At 41.1% G+C, this 19963-nt stretch overlaps 1 protein-coding gene across 2 annotated transcripts in view; it reads left to right on the forward strand.

Annotated features, from left to right (window-relative positions):
* The first annotated feature begins 1436 nt into the window (after positions 1–1436).
* inhbb (inhibin subunit beta B) overlaps positions 1437–19963 on the forward strand; it is a 32773-nt gene continuing 14246 nt past the window's right edge. Inside the window, exon 1 of one of the 2 annotated variants that reach the window (XM_052083054.1) lies at positions 1437–2541. In XM_052083054.1, coding sequence (XP_051939014.1) covers positions 2166–2541 — 376 coding nt within the window. In that variant the 5' untranslated portion in view covers positions 1437–2165. The remainder of the gene's footprint in view (positions 2542–19963) is intronic. The other variant, XM_052083055.1, reaches the window with a different exon arrangement.

Consider the following 19963-nt stretch of genomic DNA (forward strand, 5'->3'; position numbering starts at 1 on the left):
TCGAGGTGTTTGTGATTGAAAAATACATGTTAACCATTTTTGTTCATCAAAATATGTTTTTATACTTTTTGTGATTGGAGAATCAACCAATCCTTATGGCAGTTAACGTTACCGTTGTTCTGGCGTTCATTGGAGAGGGATGGGGGGGGGGGGGGCACTGGCATTTTGGACCGGCGGTGAAGGGGTGGTGCCAAAATGTTTGAAATCATTTATTATAGTTGGTGTTTGTTGTTTCGACTTTTGTTTTTGTTTATTCAGTTAGCGTTTTTTTAGAGCAGATTTGTTAGTTTTTATTACATTTTTTGGAATTTTTTTTATTAGTTTGAGGTTTTTTTTATTTCTCAATATATATTGTATTTGTCAAGTGCAAGACATAAGTTGTAGCTTTTGTTTTGATTTGATTTTGTTCAAAATTTGTTTTTTTTTTCTTCCGTTTTTGTTTACATCCATCCATTCATCCATTTTCTAATCCGCTTATCTTCACAAGGGTCGCGGGCGTGCTGGAGCCTATCCCAGCTGTCTTCGGGCAGAAGGCGCGATACACCCTGAACTGGTTTCCACCCAATCGCAGTAGAGTAATCTAAAAGTAATAACAAATATCAATTACTTATGTTACTTGACATTACTTTAATAAGATAAGATATCCTTTATTCGTCCCACACTGGGGAAATTTAATATCAGTATGATAAACATATCCGTATCATATCCGATATTATGTTTTTGGCGAGTAACTGTACCAGACACTGGAGTGTCAGGGGGAGAGGGTGGGGGGCAAGGTTAAACCCTGGGACTAGTTACCAGCCAATTGCATAAATTGCAATACAGAATCAAAGGGTGCATGGGACTTGAGAAAACCAAAAGTTAGTTCAAATCTTGTCTCCAGCCTTCTGATGTGAAATTTGCATGTTGTCTCCTGTTAAGCCATTTGGTCATGATTTACCTTTGACTAATATCCAAAGAACAAAAAGGGGAAATCCTAATTCTAAGATTGGAACTTTTTGAAATAGATGACGCAACTTTGAGCATTGTACCCCCGTGAAAAATCACAATTGTAATTCTTCGCCCCCTGGAGAGAGACTATATATTGTATGAGAAGAGTGATGACTGCACATGAGCAGTAGATGGCAGTGTGCATCCAGTCATAAATAAGCAACAAGACGTGCGCGACTCGCGTCCCACAAATGTTTACGTATAGTGGTCGCATACACTCGTACACTGTGGAAATTGGTAAAAAGAAAAAAAACCCATCAAACAACACTAAAGACACGCTTCGTGAAATATGAAACATATTTAATGTGGTGAGGAAGTGTTTTAATTGGAATATTTTTTTATTTTAAAAGCGCTGCAAATTAATCACATGACGAGGTGCCTTTTGAACCCTCACACTGCGTGTCACGGAGTGGGTTTAATAAGGCAACCCTTTCCGAGGGCGGGGGGTTTGCTCTATGAATAGGCAACCTATGCTACGTCCGACCATAATAAAAGCCTGTCAACTCAATCGGAGTAGTCGTCGCTCTGAAACATACAGTCGACTAATCCCTTGCGTCTAGTTGGTGGAAATCCCCACGTGGTTCCCACTTCTCTCAACAAAAAAAAAAGAACAAGAAAGAAAGAAAGAAAAACAACTTTGGAATTGCGGAGCCCTTGTCGTGATTGCATAGGGGAAAGGGGTCCCAAGCAGGAGCATCTCGCAGAACAAAAACGAGCTGGTCATCTGCAGCAACGCACTCGGACGCGCGATCCGGGAAGCTACCGAAAACCTTATTCCCTCTTTCGAAGTGGTGCTGGAGAAGATGAGTTCCTGCGTATGAATGAAAAAGAGCGGACTACACACAACTGGCCATGTAGAGAGAGTTTTTACTTCTATTTTTGGAGAGATCACTGAACGTCTTGTTTCACTCAACGTATATTTTACCTGCGAGCCAAGTCAAGACTCGTTGTTGGACCACCCGCTGAATGCTTACTTCATGAGTGGAGTTCATAATTTCGCAAATTAGACGGCACTTGAAGGCTTAGAATTTTTTCATTGACTTTTGGACTCGGCGGTTGTGCTCTTTCGGAAGTCGCAGATTAAAAAAAAAAAAAAAGAATAACTGTATTGCCACAATTTATTTGAATTCCTTTTCTCTTCTGTAGAGTGGACTTTACTGTTTCCGTTTGTGAAAATGACTCCAGCCACTGTGCTGATGTTAATTGCCTGCGCTTTCTCGGTGCGCTGCAGCTCAGTGCCAGAGACTTCGAGCTCGCCCGTGGAGTCGTGCGCGTCGTGCGGCTTCAGGGCACCGGATCAGTCCGAACGAGTGAACGTCGACTTCTTGGAGGCGGTCAAGAGACACATACTGAACAGGTTGCAGATGAGGGAGCGACCTAACATCACCCATCCCATCCCAAAAGCCGCGATGGTGACAGCGCTGAGGAGGCTGCACGCCGGTAAAGTGCGAGAAGACGGTCGAGTGGAGATCCCCAGTTTTGACGGACAGGCGTCCTTCAACAACGAGGTTCACACGGAGACCTCGGAGATTATCAGCTTCGCCGAAAGCGGTAGGATTCTAATTCATTATTAATCACGACACCTGAAAGAAATTTGTCCGGCTTCAAGCCGTAATTGGCAGCGCATGAAATCCACCCATTTGTTTTCAAATACACAAGCGATAGTGCGCGAGAAAATAAATGGCTTACATTTTAGTTTCAATGAAAAATGTCATGGGAACGTTCTGAAATCAATACTATTACACACTTTTGTTTTAATGTGTTATTTATTCAGGCAGAGTTCCACAACAAGCCATTTACTCAAAAATCTTGGCAGAAGCACAATGTTATTATGCCTAATTTAAATATACTGTAGTCTAGCTGTCATTTGGCACCGCAGCTGGAATTGCAAGGTTGTTTTATCTATCCATCTATCCATCTATCCATCTATCCATCTCTCTCTCTCTCTCTCTCTCTCTCTCTCTCTCTCTCTCTCTCTCTCTCTCTCTCTCTCTCTATCTATCTGATCGTTTATAGTTGTATTCATGTTTACATACCCTGGCAGAATGTGTTAAATGTTAACCATTCTTTCGAGAAAACACGAGTGACCAGGCAAAACACCTTCATTTGACTTCAAATGAATTACAGTGGAAGACATTTCAAAGTAGCAAAAGTATTCAAGTAATACATTCCAAAGTAGCAAAAGTATCCCCCACTCCCCCCCAAAAAACTATGGTAATAAATAAAATATAATAATAAAATGGTCCATGGAACATTAAAGTATGAAAACTTGAAATTCTATATCCATCAATCCATATCTCGCTCTCTCTCTCTCTCTCTCTCTCTCTCTGCCTCTCTCTCTCTCTCTCTCTCTGCCTCTCTTTATCGATCTAGCTAGTATCTATCTCCACAGAAATATATATATATATATATATATATATATATATATATATATATTTGCGTGTGGATACACATTCCAAGTCTCCCTTCTTTGCATCTTTGTTCCTGCATCAATTGTACAAAGAGAACACCCTTATCTACCTTTTCACACATACAGTCAGCAAGTGCGTGCACACACATACACACACAGAGTGGGTGCTCCACAATTTTATGCACGTGACGAAAAATGTCGCACTTGTCACTTCACCACAAGACAAACCACTTTAATGAATGTAAAATGTTATTTTAACTAGAACAAAACATCTACTTGGGTACACTAAAACTACAATGGCATAAAGGCAAGCGCTCTCACCGTGCCTTCCTTTTCTTATTGACCCAGCCGTTAAAATCCGCCTGAATGGGCTGCTGTCATGGAATGGGAATGATCTGAGCACCGTCATGACAAGGGAACAAAAGCCAGGGAATTATTATTAGAGCTCTATGTGTTCCTTCTGAATGCTACATGTCAACGATAAGGGAAGAAAACTGACAAAACAAAAGAAATTGCGCAGAATAATGCATGTGACATTTGAGTCATTGTAAGCGGAAGGGGTGAGTCTGGGTGGAGGGGTGTAGTTGTGGTGATGCTGGAGGGAGAGGGCGGGGGTGATATTGTGTGTGTGCCCATAATGCAGTGTTATAAAGCACGTTTTTGTCATTCTAAATGTCCACTGGGCTCCTTTGCTTCTTCTTCTTCTATTTCTGTTTTTTTCTTTTTTTTCTGTTTAGCTCTATTCTTCCTCACACCTTTGAGCTTTTGTGCGGTATTGTACGGCGGAGCTGGCTTGGGTCCCTGCTCCCCGGTCCCCGTTTGCCTCCTGGCCAGCTGGCCCTAGACCCACAGATCACATACTGCCAGCTGGGGCAGTGTTTTCAGAGGCAAGGTCTCTTGAAAGCCAGGCAAACTTGCATGAGGGAGGCTCAGTTGTTGTTGTTGTTCTTTCCAGTTTAAGACAAGGCAGGTTGAGAAGTGAAGTATGGGGATCCACAACAAGAACAATGACAATGATGCTTATGATATTGTGTTGATTGTCGTGCAATGGTTTTTGATTTCTCTTCTGCCTCTCCTCTGGTTCAAATTAGGTCTGTTGAAGGTGTAACCCGGATTATGGCATGAGGCAATGGGGAGTGGACATAACCAAAATCTATATTGACTTAAAAGAGTAGCGTCGTTAAAAAAATGCTTAATTAAACAGAATTGAATATTGCCGTGGCCCGAGCGAATCAGGGCACAAAATACTAGTGGGGTGTCAGCGAATGAGAGGTGCAGTTTTTCACCTTCGTGACGTCACGAGCGTGCGACCTATCTCGGTCTCTTTTTCTGACGGGACCTGAACGCGAGCGGACGTATTCTTCGCCGTTGTGAGGAAGTGTTTCGGGAGAAAGAGAGTCATTCTACGCAGTGAGTGTGTTCAGAGGCTTGAACGTGTTATGCGCATTTCGTTTAAAATCACTTGTTGCTAAAACATAGTCACTTTCCTTAGACCTCGAGTACTGCACTGGGTTAACGTAGCTGTTAGCATTACGTACCGCCGGGATTTCGCCGACCGTATAACATCGTCGGAGTATCGTTCAACATTCTTCTGGCCGGGTCTTTTGTGGAGTTTCAATTGAGGACAGCGCTGGGAATAGCGTGCCTTCAGTGGAGTGGATTCCATTACGGTGCCCTGACGTCCGAAAGTGCTGGAAAAGGGGGTACAGTGGTGGTGGCGAGCCAGCCAAAGAACATACAATATATTACATTTGATAAATTTTAATTTATTTTATTTGTGTTGGTGATGTTTAGAAGAATTTATTTTGTACGACAGGAGCTGACAAGAACATTTTGTGTTTAGTTATTTCATTCAGATTGAAAGGAAAAAAAGGGAACTCACACCGGTGTTGAGAAAGGTGATCACCAATTATTTTGCTTGAGGGAAAGGTCAACTAAGAGGTTGAGACTAAATTGTATTTATTTACTTTTTTTTCCACTGTGGTTGTTGTGATAATAATTTTGTTGTCCTGTGTCTGTTTGATATAAAAGTTAATTGTTTTTACAACTGTTGTCTTGTTTCTTTGCCCATGCCACCCCCTCAATAGTGACATCATAAGCTCCAGTGAATCGAAGCTAGTGTCCCCTTACTGGTCCAAGTAGAAACCCGTTGTCTACCCATAGTGTTTTATCATCTCCAGCAATTATAAAACAAACGTAGCCCTTGTTACAAAGGGAAAAGGTCTCTCATTTTGCTGTTGCAGGTGGATAGGATGAGGTCAGTTTGTGTTTGCAGATAATGGCAGCTTTTCTATGTAGCTTTGGTTCATTTCAGAGATCAGAATTGAAATGTACAAAGCATCCATCATCTATCCATCCATCTCTCCATTACCCAGGCTGCTTATCCTCACGAGGGTCGTGGCGTTCTGGAGCCTATCTCAGGTGTCCCCAGGCAGTTGGCGGGGTCCACCCTGATGTGGTCGCCAGCCAATTGTTTGTTTGTTTGTTTGTTTGTTTGTTTGTTTTATTTTATTGAGCATATATAGTACATGCAATAACAGGTTGACAAAGGTCAAACAAAATTATAAAAGGAAAATTAGAAATAGTTAAAAGAGAAAAAAAAAAAACACATCACAGTTATATGCTCAAAGGAGTAGGAGGAAGTAAATAACTTATCTAGTCCTACCCCTTATTATGTAACTGATTGTTCATTTTTCAAAACTAAGAAATGAAAAACTACATATCATTAAATATTTTTACCCTTGTGTATACTATGCTATTCTATTTCTACACCTTCCGGTTTGTATATATATTGTTATTCTTTCTTCTTTTGTATTTCAATTTTCTGATATTCATTATAATTAGCATTCCTTGAATACAACTGTTAAGTTGATCAAAATCCAAAACAAGAACAAACAGTTATATTACTATATTTTATAAGTATATCAAATGTATCTATTTTAATTCAGATTCATGTAGTTATTTTGCACTAATCTTTTGAATTTGTTTTTGAACTCCTCCAACGATTTACTCATTTTCAGATCCGTTTCAAGCTTATTCCATAGATTGACACCAATTACTGATACACACCTTTGCTTAATGTTTGTTCTTGTTCTGGATTTTTTGTATTGATTAGTGCCCCTTAGATGATACCAGCTCTCTCTAATTTCAAAAAGCTGCTGGATATTTTGACAAAGGAGGTTGTTATGTGCTTTATACATTAATTGAGTAATTTTGTAGTCAACCAGGTCGTAGAATTTCATTGTGTTTAATTTGATGAATATTGGATTTGTGGGTTCTATATATTTCGACCTGTTGATTATTCTGATTGCTTTTTTTTGTAATTTTAAAACAGGGAGTGTGTTCGTTTTACAGGCTTTTCCCCATATTTCCACACAGTAGGTCAGATATGGTAGTAATAATGAGTAATATAATGTATACAAAGAGCTCTTATTCAACACATCCTTCGTTTTGTGGAGTATCCCGATAGTTTTGGATACTTTTCTTTTTATGTTATCTATGTGTGGCTTCCAGGATAGTTTGGTATCTATTACTAGTCCAAGAAACTTATATTCATAGACGCGTTCTATTTCAATTGAATTTATCTTTATTTTAATGTGGTCTTTAATTGGTCTTGTGCCAAAAACAACTAGCTTAGTTTTTGTTAAATTTAAAGATAATTTGTTTTTGTCAAACCATTTTTTTAATTTTGTCAATTCGTTTTCTACAATATTCATGAGTTGTGTCATATTTTTTCCAGAGCAGTAAAAGGTTGTATCATCGGCGAAAAGGACGCATTTGAATTGTTTTGACACACTACAGATATCATTAATATATAAAATGAACAGTTTTGGTCCAATCACTGACCCCTGGGGCACTCCATGGATAATCTTCAGTAAGTTGGATTTTTTGTTTTTGAACTGCACATACTGATATCTGTTTTCTAAATAACTTGCAATCCATTTATGTGCTGTGCCTCTGATACCATATCTCTCTAATTTTTTCAATAATATAGCATGGTCTATAGTATCAAAAGCTTTTTTTAGATCTAGAAAAATCCCGACCGTGTATTCTTTATTATCTATATTAGTGGCTATTGCTTCCACAAACTCCATTGCTGCCAATAAGGTGGTCCGTTTTTCTCTGAAGCCATATTGATTTTCACTTAATACCATGTGTTTATCAATGAAGTTATCGAGTCTACGAGAAAATAATTTTTCTAATATTTTTGAAAATTGTGGTAACAGTGATATAGGTCTATAATTTGTTATGAAATGTCTTTCACCATTTTTAAAAATTGGAATAACTTTAGCTGTTTTCATTTTTGATGGAAAAATACCGACTTTAAATGACAGGTTGCATATATATGTAAAGGGTCGCACTACAAGTTCTATAATATGTTTTACTATTGACATATCAATATCAAAACAGTCAGTTGACTTTTTGCTTTGATATGTTTTTACAATATTTAATATTTCATTTTGATTCACAGCAGTAAGAAACATTGTGGAAGGATTTTTTTCTATGTGTTTATGTATTTCTAAAGAGTTTATTGGATCGGGAATTTGTTTTGCTAAGTTACTGCCGATATTAACAAAGTATTCATTAAATTCATTTGCTATTTCTACCGTTTCCTCAATAATGGTATTTTTGTCCTTCATAAAATACTCCGGATAATCTACTTTATTAGAGTTATTTCTAATTACATGATTTAAGATTTTCCAGATTTCTTGAGTATTGCTTTTATTTTGCTCTAATAATGCATGAAAATGGTCTCTCTTACTAGCTCTTATAATATTTACTAATTTGTTTTTATAAGTCTTATATTTTGTTTCAGCTTCATTAGTTCTGGATTTTAGAAACGATTTGTATAGATTGTTTTTCTTTTTACATGCATTTTCTATGCCTTTTGTTATCCATGGCTTACTTTGTCCATTGAACTTTCTGGTGACTTTAATTACTGGGAAATGTTTATCGTATAAGGAGGTTATGGTTGACTGAAATGCTTCAAACGCAGTATTTGGATCATCATTTGTGTAGACCTCAGACCAATTTTGCTTGTCTAGGTCGAACTTGAAAGCTGCAATGGAATGTTGGGTTCTAAGTCTTATTTCTGATGTATGGGTTCTTGGTTTTGTTTTTCTAGCAAAGTAATTGTGTAGGACTACAAAGACTGGTAGATGGTCACTTATATCAGTTATGAGAAGTCCACTTTCCTTTTTGTGATCGATCTTATTTATGAATATGTTATCTATCAATGTGGCCGTATCCACTGTTATTCTGCTGGGTCTCAGAATGACTGGGAATAGACCGTTGCTATACATTGTATTTATGAAATCTGTTGTTTTTTTGTGTCCATTTGGGTTTAATAAGTTGATGTTAAAATCGCCACATATTATTCGTGTTTTCTTGTCATTAGAACAACTCAGCATATCTGTCAGTTTTTTATTAAATGTGTCTAGACAAGATCCTGGTGTCCTATAAACGCAACTTAGAATAACATTTGATGCATTTTTCATGTGTATTTCCAAAGTTAGACATTCCATTAGATTCTCAGTTGTGTTTGTCAAGCTCTCAATTTTGCAGCATTTCAGTGTTTTATCTACATATATTGCAACTCCCCCTCCTTTTTTGTCTTCCCTATGAGTTGCATACATTTCATATCCATCAATTTTCATTTCACTTGTTTTTTCATCATCAAGCCAAGTTTCTGATATGGCAATAATTGTAAATTTATTCAAAGTAGTTAAATATTCTTCGATTTTGGTGAAATTTTTGTATAAACTTCTACTATTTATATGTATCACTGAAAATGTATTTTTCAGTTCTACATTTGAGTTGAATTGTTCATCAGTATAATACTTTGAGTTTGTGATGCTGTGATTATGATTGAAGAAATTATTGTCTGGATCCAAGTTGTTCTCTGGATCGAATGTCTTATGTTCAGCGTAATCAAAGATTTTAAAGTCCATGTTTGTGTTGTTTGTTTCCTATATGTATTTAGTCATTAAGTTTTGTCTGGTGGTAATCAGCTCTCAGCATGTTGAAGTGGAGCCCTTTGAATTGGAGTACTGGTGCGGGGGTGGACGATGAGTTTGTCGTGCCTCAAGTAGGCAATTTCCCCTCTTTCACGTGCCGCTTTTAGTTTTGGAAGCAATTCTTTTCTTTTTTGACGTACAGTATCTGTATAATCTTCATTAATGTAAATTTTGGTGCCTTTTAGGTATTTTGCTCTCTGTTGTATCATTGTTTTGTCCTTATATTTTTCAAACTTCACCACGACTGGTCTTGGTCGAGGTCTTCCCGATTCGTATCTCCCCGTGCGGTGGACTCTCTCCACCTTGATTGTCTCCTTTAATTGCAGTTGGTCCTTGAAGATTTTCTGCACTTTTTCCTCCGTTTCGGTCCACGTTTCTCCTTGCCTTTCTTCAATTCCATCGATTATCAAGTTATTTCTTTTGGATTGTCCCTCTAAGTAGTCCATCTTGTCAGTTAAAACAAGCATACTGTCACATACTTTATATATTTCAGTTTGCATGGCTTTGCAATGGTCAGTTCCATTCGTTTGTTGTTTTTTAATGTCATCAACCTCCTTTTGGGTAAAATTAAGACTTGTTTTCAGTTCTTGAACTTCCCTGGAAAAATTGTCGAGTCGTGTGTTTGTTGAATCCAGTATCATCTTTACAAATCCTTTGAAGTGATCCTGTTGTTGCTGAATAAGTGCTGTGAACAGTTCTTTTTGTTGCGTGAGTAGTTCGTTGACTTGCGTATTGCAGGGCACACAGAGACAAACAACCATCCGCGTTCACACTTACACCAAGGGACAATTTGGAGTGCCCAATCAACCTGCCATGCATGTTTTTTGGAATGTGGAAGATAACCAGAGTGCCTGGAGAAAACCCACACTGGCACGGTGAGAACATGCAAACCCCACACAGGAAGGCCGGATTCGGATGGCGCCAGTCTTTTTCCCAAATACAGAAGTACTGCGAATATGGGTGAATGATAAACATGAACTTTTGTAGGTTGTTGCTGTATGAAATTGAGGTCCATTCAGCTTCACTCCATAGGAGGTCTTACCACAACAAATAAAGCAATGAGAAAAACCACTGAGGGTGAAGACATTTGTCTCTGCTCAAATTTGAATTGTAGTTTTTTTTTTTGGTTTGTTTTAATGGTATCCTATAGTTCCCAGATTCCAGTTTCCTTATTGTCTATCACTAAAGTGTCTTCTCATTTTATATTCTGCCCTCAGTGATTGTATTACAGTACAGTGCCCCTAGTAGCGGAAGTAGTTAAAACCACCCAAAAAGTCATTGGGGTAGCCATTTTGAGTCATAACAGTGAAGACGTGTGATCACATCCACTTCCATTCTCCTTCTTTAGACAAGTTCAGGGACAGTCTTTTTACTCTTCTGCACGGACGACGTTTGTTACGAGAGCATGGTGGAGACAGCGACCTACAAAATCCTTCCAAGAAAATACCAAAATAGTGGATTCTCATGCACACTCCACACAGGAAGGCCAACTCAAGACATTTGCAGTGTGAGGTCAAAGTGCTAACCAGTTGAGCATGTGCTGCCATGTGCAAACCAATACGTGCATATCTAAAACAGATCGTAGAAATAGCAAAATATATTACAAAATGTAAACAGCGCAGACTGTCCAACAGCGCCGACATCTCCGCTAACCAAAACTGTGGGTGAAACAGGACTGTGAAAAATCCTACCCAATACAGCCTTAAAAAACACAAGCGCCCTGAGGCTGTCCAGCGGTGACATTCAAATAGCGCAGAGATTCCTCTCAATCAAAATCAGTGCTGGTACACGTGGGCTACCAAGAAGATGCAACCACCAAGCACATATTTTTTCTCCTTTGATGAATGTCGTGACCAAAAATGCTGAAAACATTGGGTCAACACAGAAGTAACAACAAACACAATATGTCAAAAGAAAATACAAGAAAATAAAAAAGCAAAGCTCTTGACGAGCACTTGCTGCCAACTACGGCGCCATTTTGGACATATCATGCATGGCAAAGTGAAGTCATCTGTGAAGACTCCACGTTCACTTGCTACTTGGAGATGTATCAGAAAGAAAGAACTCATTCGATTAATACTGAATCATTGCTTTTGATTTTATTTTGTCATTCTCATTCAATTTTACAAAAAACATTTGCCGATTTGATGCCAAATACAATGGACACATCCAACATGCCAGATGTGCTGACATTGCTTTGAAAGGGCCACCCAGTTCACCGGGCATGTCCAGCAGCAAATCGGTCATTTTAGATGTCCAAACAATTTGTTGCTTCTGTGGTTTCTTTTATGAAATGCCTCTTTAGTTGGACACCAATGTAGTAAGTACTGTATTGGGGTGATCAGTGTGCTATTTTCGGAGGTTGATGTGGGTATAAATACAGATTTATACATACATTTTGATGAGGAGTGATTGCAGTTTTCTGACATATCAAGCTCTCTTTTTGTTAAACGCTTATATTAAGTTCTAGACTGCTGCTTGGTGGCCCGGTAGTCCAGTGGTAAGTACGTCGGCTTCACAGTGCAGAGGTACCGGGTTCGATTCCAGCTCCGGCCTCCCTGTGTGGAGTTTGCATGTTCTCCCCGGGCCTGCGTGGGTTTTCTCCGGGTGCTCCGGTTTCCTCCCGCATTCCAAAAAACATGCATGGCAAGCTGATTGGACGCTCTAAATTGTCCCTAGGTGTGAATGTGGGCTTGGATGGTTGTTCGTCTCTGTGTGCCCTGCGATTAGCTGGCAACCGATTCAGGGTGTCCCGAAGACGGCTGGGATAGGCTCCAGCCCTCCTGCGACCCTAGTGAGGATCAAGCGGTTCGGAAAATGGATGGATGGATGGATGGATGGACTCCTGCCATTCTACTACAGTGTCCTTACAGATTGCAAATTCACTTTGAATAATGTGCCGGACTCGCACATGCAAACATTGACGTATTTGTTGCACATAAGGCTGCAACCCAAACCTTATTCTCAATTAGGCCCTGATTGGCTGTTGCAGATAAGCTTGGCCATCAAACAAAAATCAGACCACTGTTTCATTGAATTTTTAATGTCTTTGTCATAAGCATCTCAGCGTTGGTATTTCAAGCAGTGCCTTAAATGGGGAGTGGGAGGTGCGGGGGGGGGGGGGGGGGGGGGGTTACAACCATCTCGGTGGGCGGTCACAGCCTTCTACGACCCACATGAGGTGATGGGTCTGCTTTGGAGTGATGTTCTGATCTGAACTGCGGCTGAAGTTTTTATGACAATTCTTCTAAATAGTATGATACAACTAAGTGCATGTGGAACGATTGATTGCAAGAGACTGGGGAAGATTCACGTTTATTGTTTGCACTGTAATTTGTTGACAAACCATCATCAGAAGTGAAAAAAAACAGCACTGCTGAGCACAAAGGAAAAATGTGAATAAAGGGCACAAACCTTCGGAAAAGTGTACCTGCACCACTGCAGGAATCACAGTGCAGTCTTCCTACATCTTTTGGGCCACAAATCGTCATCACAACAGTTATCTACACATTCTTTGAGCTGGTTGTTATTGACTATTGGTTCATGTTCACATATAGACAGTATTTAACTGTTTATGTGTTAGAAAAAGATTCACCTGGGATGTTTGGAAAGATAGTTGACATTAGGGATGTGAATCTCAGCACTGAGGACGATTCGATACACATCACGATCCACTGCCAGCGATGCGATACTTGAATGATACATGGAATTTTCTGGCGATACGATGCGATACGTTTCACCGTCGTCACGATGCGATACGATTCGATACACATTAAGTTCAAATCAATGCGATCCGATACGATACAATGCAATTTGTTGCGATATTGTGCAATTAAACATGATGCAAATAAGCAAAGAAAAAAGCTTTTAAAAAGATGGAATTCAGTATGGTATTACAAAAACGATACCACTTTATTCCTTATAAAGAGTAGAACTTGTAAAACAACTTATTTAAGCCCTTTCACAATTGGGTTTTGTGCAAAGAAAATGTAAACAATTTGGCACCTGAGACTCACAGCTGTTGCTATAGTGTAAACACAAACAGACTCTCACTGAGTGTCTTATATGAAATATTCATATATATATATATATATATATATATATATATATGAATATAGCGCAAGATGTCCACCCATCCACTGTAAGTGCAACTCTTTGCGCACTGTTCAGCGACACAGTAATCTCACTTCTCACTTTGTTGTACACATCGGGAATATGTTTGTAAGTGAACACAGACCTGTCTGGTATTTTATACCTGGGTTCCAAAACGTGCACGAGCTGTCGGAAACCCTCGTTGTCCACCACGCTAAGGCTGGAGGTCTTTGCATATGAAATAAGCAGTGGCCTTAGTTATAGCCATTGCGCGGTCACAGTGAGTTGCAAGGGGACTCCCAAAATAAGAGGCAATTTTTTTCTGATCCTGACCTGGTTTACCAAGAGTTTCTCCGGTGTCCGACGAGGAACTGGGCGGGGAAGCGGGAGGGAAACTTGTCGGTGATCTGGTGCCATCGGTTTAAGTGGGTCTGCATATTTGTGGTGCTGCCGTTGTATGGCTTCTTAGTGCGACATTCCTTGCAAATTACGGAGGTTTTATCAAGCTTTCCGTCTTTCTTTTCGAAGCCGTAGTATTTCCAAACATAAGATTTGAATGTTGCGGCTGCATTAAATATGGTAGTTTCCTTGCTGCTGCGTGCGCTAACTTCCACAATGTTTCGCTCGTTGTGTACTGGACTGTATGTGACGCACGGCTACCGTCCGTATTCAACACAAAACGCAAAGCAATGATGGTGCATTCATTGCGCCTAGGAAAGGGCAAATATGTGACGTTTAACATGAATAAAACGGCGATTGAATCGGATTTTACCGATACCCATCAATGCATCGTGATGAATCGCGATTTCACCGATACCCATCAATGCATCGTGATGAATCGCGATTTCACCCGTCAATCGCGTCGTACCCAGTGAATGAGCCGATGCACTCGGATCGCGGACGTGCGCATCGATGTATCGATTAATATCGATTATTTTCCACACCCTTAGTTGACATATGACAACTTTGACTATGACAACCATTTTGCACACAAAGACTAATGAATGAACAAATGCCAACATATTGTGGGGTTTGAAACAATTCAAAAAAACCCAGTGTAATACATTTTGATGAACATGACATCAACCTTTGAAAATGTAGGAAAAAGCGAAGAGAATTTGACATCGTAAGCCTTTCATTGGATGCGCCAAAGCAGTTGCAACTTGTTCAAAGAAATAAGAAAGTGCTCTTTTGAGGCGCACAAATGACATATTTATGTGAAAATTTAAAAATTTCTGAGAAATTAAATTTTGATCTGAGAAATATATCAAAGCAGCTGAGAAAAGGTGTCATTGAGAGGTTTAGTTAGGAGCTACTTATGTCTCCAAAAGTGAACATCGGTGAGTGGAAGCTTAATTACGGCAGGTAATTCACTACCAGGGGCGCCAAGGCAGTCGGTTAGACCGTCGTCTTCACAGTGTAGACGTGCAGGGTTCGATTCCGGCTCCGGCCTTCCTGTGTGGAGTTTGCATGTCCTGCGTGGGTTTTCTCTGGGTACTCTTGTTTCCTCCCAAATTCCAAAAACATCCATGTCAGGTTAATGGAACACCCTAACTTGACCCTTCATGTGATTGTGAGTGTGAATGGTTGTTTATGTGCCCGGGGATTGGCTGGCAACCAGTTCAGGGTGCCCAAAGATAGCTGGGAAAGGCTGCGGCACACCCTCGACCCTTGTGAGGATAAGCGGCTTAAAAAATGGATGGATGGATGGTTTTGCTACCATGACACTGAGGTATCAGGTGGGCAGGTTTACATCAGGGCAAACACTCTTTCATGAGGCTGGTGTCTCTCATGACGCTCTTGGACCTGTCCCAGACATGTTGTATATGTTTTAAACTTTGACCGTTCTTTTGTATACCTTCTGATTGGATACATAATCCACAAACATTTATTAAATGCATGTGCAATTTACTCCAACTACAGCGGTGCACTCACGGATTCGATGTCAGCCAAAAGTTTTGAATTTCAAACTTGGCCCACCATCCTCATCATCTCTCACTGCCTCACCCCACACTGACTTCAGAGTGCTGAGGAGTCATGCCTGAACAATGGCAGCAAAATGCGCACACGCCTCGGCTCATGTTTAGAACTACAGCAGCATGGCCACACCCTCGTCTTTTTGCGATGTGCCGTTGTGTCTCGCGGCATTGAGTAATGAGTTGCTTCTCTGTCAGCTCCCCTGCTTCCATGGCCCCTTCCCTCACATGCACCACTGAGAGGCTTCTGGCGCAGGTAAAGACAAGCTGAAGCAGCCCATTATCGACACAAGCCCACCCAGGTGTCCTAACTGCTGATCTTCACGAGCAACCTCACTCCGCCGGGTCAGCCAAGACGTGTTGGGGCCAGTTCAAAACGGTCTGAAATAATGGATGAAAAGAAAAATCCTCAAAGGGACCATGAGTAGCGAAGCGGTAATTTGCTTTGTACGTTCGCTGTGTGCTTTCAACATTGAAATAGCACAAGAGAATATGTACAAAGGGTATAGAGTTCTAGGAAAATCATCTTCTGGACCCAAGTAAGGCAGTTACATTCAGTACCTGTACCTGTATATCATTAGTTTATTAGTAAACATTTTGTTTTTAATCGATGATTTTATGATCTCTGAAGAAACATCTGTATTTTTTTTTCCCTGTGTGTATTTTTAGTGCACTGCCTTCAAACTATTCATACAGTCATGCTGTTGTTACATTATCCTGTACCGCAGCTGATGTACCCGATTCCACTATCTGGACAGAATATAATGAATGAATCACATTGTATTCAGGACAAATCACCCCCCCCCCCCCCAAAAAAAAAAACAAAAAGCAAAAAACAAAACAAATGTAAGTTCTTAGAAACTTCAACTGTGTCTGCCTGTTAATCATAGTCCCGCTTTATTATTGTTTCTTTGAACACTCCCCCAGTTTTTAGGCGTTCTAATGCTCGGCGTTGAGGCAAGTACCATGCATGGTACTGAGGGGAGGTTCGTTACATTTGATCAGAGGAGCTTTTACCGCCCTCACAAATAAAAGCTGTCGTTAAATGGGGTCCTTTATGTGAGCATGTACAGTATCTAATGTGCACTTGATGGCCAGCAGTATTGGGAGGCCTGATGTGTGATGCATTACTTTGCATGGTGGTGGTTGTGTGCATGGATGGATGGAAATGTGTGCATGTACAGTGGTTGCGCTTGAACTGGTCTGAACAAGTCCGCGTGTGAATGTAAAGCTGTGCTTTACAGGAGGAAGAGGCGTGAGGCGCCTTTTAGAGGGGGCCATCTTTGGTGGCCACATGTTGACACTGACAAACACTAATCAGTCTGCAAACAATGTAATTTAGCCACTTTTAGGGCACCGCTCTGCTTGAGAACTTGTGCCAAGTTTCCTGAAATAGAAACCTTTCAAGATGCATTTGGGTGAATTGGAAGACATAATTGAGCTCTCATTGGCAGTATTTTTTTTTTCTCCGCTAAGCCCACCGTCACCTTTGGACTTGTGGAATCTCTTCTTTGTACTCTTTTAGAAAGTGGCTAGTGTCATGTAAATGGCTTTTATCCCCCCCCCCCCCCCCCCCCCCCAATCTTGCATTTTGCTGGAAAGCCACGGGTTTCAATGCTGGGCTGCTGCGCGGCTGTCTCCCAGCGCCTCACAGGGAGCTTTGTCCTGTCACTCTTCGGGTACTTGCACTGGAAGGAGGAGAGAATGGGTGGAGTTCAGTGGGGTGCTAAAAGTGAACTCAATGAACCCCCTAGGGGTCTTGGCCATGTCCGCCATCCTAACACCTTTTCACTTACATCCTCGCTCTTTTTTTTTTTTTGTCTTCCTCTGCTCAGATTCTTCAGTCTCTTGCTCTTTGGTCCTGTCACTTACAAATTGGGGCCACACCTACCCCACTGGGCACTGGATTCTTACTGAAAGTGTACATACAAAAGCCAGAAATGGCGTGCAGCAAAAAATGGAAAACAAAAATGGGAGGAAATCTTACCTTGATAAATCACTTGATTGGACATACATGTCCAATCAAGTGTGGACATGGATGATTCTTATATATCGCCATCGAAAACCTTCATTGGTCAATGTAAAGCATGCTGCTCAATGTTACAGTATATCAAGATAGACCGAAATTGAGGTGCTTATCAGCGAGGAGGGCAAGGAAGAGCCTTTTGTTTGGTAGCCGTGTCAGCGGCACAACAAACAAAAGAAAATGCAGCGAGCTGTGGTGACTGCGATCGGTTCGACGTGGAAGACGGCGCAACGAAATTGTTCTGCCTTGAAAGTAGATGCCTAAGAAAAGAAAAACACATTAACTGAGTATCTCTACCGCTGGTGGGGGCAGCGGCACACCCTGGCTTGACACATGGATACTGCCTGAGCGGCTGGTAGACCTCTCTGTTTCACACCACCAAACACAATCAAGGGAAAAATGAGAAACCTTGAGAAGGGGCCTCAGATGGAAGAACCCCACTTCCAGGATGACCAGGCTGCAATGGATGCCGAGTGGGCAACATTTGAAACGGTATTCATTCATTCATTCATTTTCCGATCCGCTTTATCGTCACAAGGATCACGGAGGGTGCTGAAGCCTATCCCAGCTGTCTTCGGACAGTAGGCGTGGGGCACCCTTAACCGATTGCAAACAATTGCAGGGGCACATGAAACAGTATAGATCAGTTACATGTGACGTATGCATATATTAAGTCTGGCTGTGTGCCCATCTTGGAGGCAGAAAACACACGCTAGTGAGTCGTAATACAGTGAAACGACTCACTACTTAACGAAACCTACACATGCGAAAATACCCCCTTCTAGTGTGAAAACGTCTTCATGCATTAAGCCATTCCCTCTTTTCTGCTTCCCCCCACAGCGAAAATCCCCCCTGTTGCATAATACGAAATATTTTTCTCCACCCTTGCCTCGCAATGACGTTCACTACAATGAAAACAAGCCTTCCACAAGTCTAATCCAACCTCAGCATGTCACCGCAACCGCTGCTGCTTCGTTTGGAAACAGCAACAGCAACCACCACTGGCTTATACATGCGCTGAGAACTAAGGTGGCAATTAAGAATGCTTGTCTTTGTAAACAACAGTGACGTCATTAAGATGCGCACGCATCTTGGAGGCAGTGTTTGCCAACATTGAAACTCATCTATAGTACTATATAAAATCCATTAACAAGATGAAAACACTGCAGTGAGACGCCTTTGGAGAGGTTGGTCCCCCTCGAAACCCAGCCCAGTTGGTCAATGAAGAAATCTTCATAGCAGCGCCTCAGAGTGGTCGACACTGCTCTTGTCCAGCTCAGTTGGTGCAAATCATGTCAAAACGATCGAAGCAGATGTCATACAGTGACATCCAGTTAGGTCATTATCACCTTGCCCCTCTCCAGATCAGGGAGGCGGGGGAAGGATGAACAGAGGAAACGGCAGTACAAGCAGGCAACATGTAGTTCAACAAAATGCAAGAGTAAACAAATGAGACTTATTTGTAACAGCATATATAGATGGGTATCATCAGCATAACAGTGAAAACAAATGTTATATTTACGTATGATGTCATCGAGTGGAAGCATGCCAATGCTGAACAATAGAGGACCAAGTACCGATCCTTGTGGGTCTCCACATGTAACATTACAAAACTCAAAAGTCCTTTTACCATAAATTACACAGCACGCACTTTCTGAGATGTAAGAACTAGACCAGGAAAGAGCTGGGCCTGAATGACCAACACACGTTCTGAGGCATTTTAATAGTATTTTATGATCGACAGTGGGCGGCCAGGAGGTCCAGTGATTAGCGCGTCGACCTCACAGTGCAGAGGCACCAGGTTCAATTCCAGCTCCACCCTCCCTGTGTGGAGTTTGCATGTTCTCCCAAATTGTCCCTAGGTGTGAGTGTGGATGGTTGTTCGTTTCTGTGTGCCCTGCGATTCGCTGGCAACGATTTCAGGGTGTCCCCCACCTACTGCCCGTAGGCGGCTGCTATAGGCTCCAGCATCCCCCGCGACCCTTGTGAGGATAAAGCGGAATGGAAAATGGATGGATGGATGATCGACGGTGTCATAGGCAGCGTTTAGATCGACTAATAATAATATTGATGAGGTGTCGTAGGCCATAGCAGGGAGAAGATCATTGGCCACTTTAGCAAAGGCCGTTTCAGTAGAATGGTGGGATTTAAACCCTGATTGAAACGGTTAAAATCGGTTGTTAGCAGCCATGTAGTCATGAAGCTGTTGCGCTATGACTTTTTCAAGAATTTTCGCAATAAACGGGAGATTTGAAACAGGCCTATAGGTACAGAGCATGCAAGTTGTCTGTTTTGCTGCACTAACCAGTTTGTAAGACTTTTAATAGGTACTTCTTTAAAAATAATAAATACTTTTCGGGCAACTATTAAACTTAATACCCCCTTAACTTTGTTTATCTCAGAATGCAGCTGGGGTTTTTGGATGTGTCCTGAATCTAATTTCGAATTAGCT

This window comes from Hippocampus zosterae, chromosome 12 (assembly GCF_025434085.1).
Source record: "Hippocampus zosterae strain Florida chromosome 12, ASM2543408v3, whole genome shotgun sequence".
Taxonomy (NCBI): Eukaryota; Metazoa; Chordata; class Actinopteri; order Syngnathiformes; family Syngnathidae; genus Hippocampus; species Hippocampus zosterae.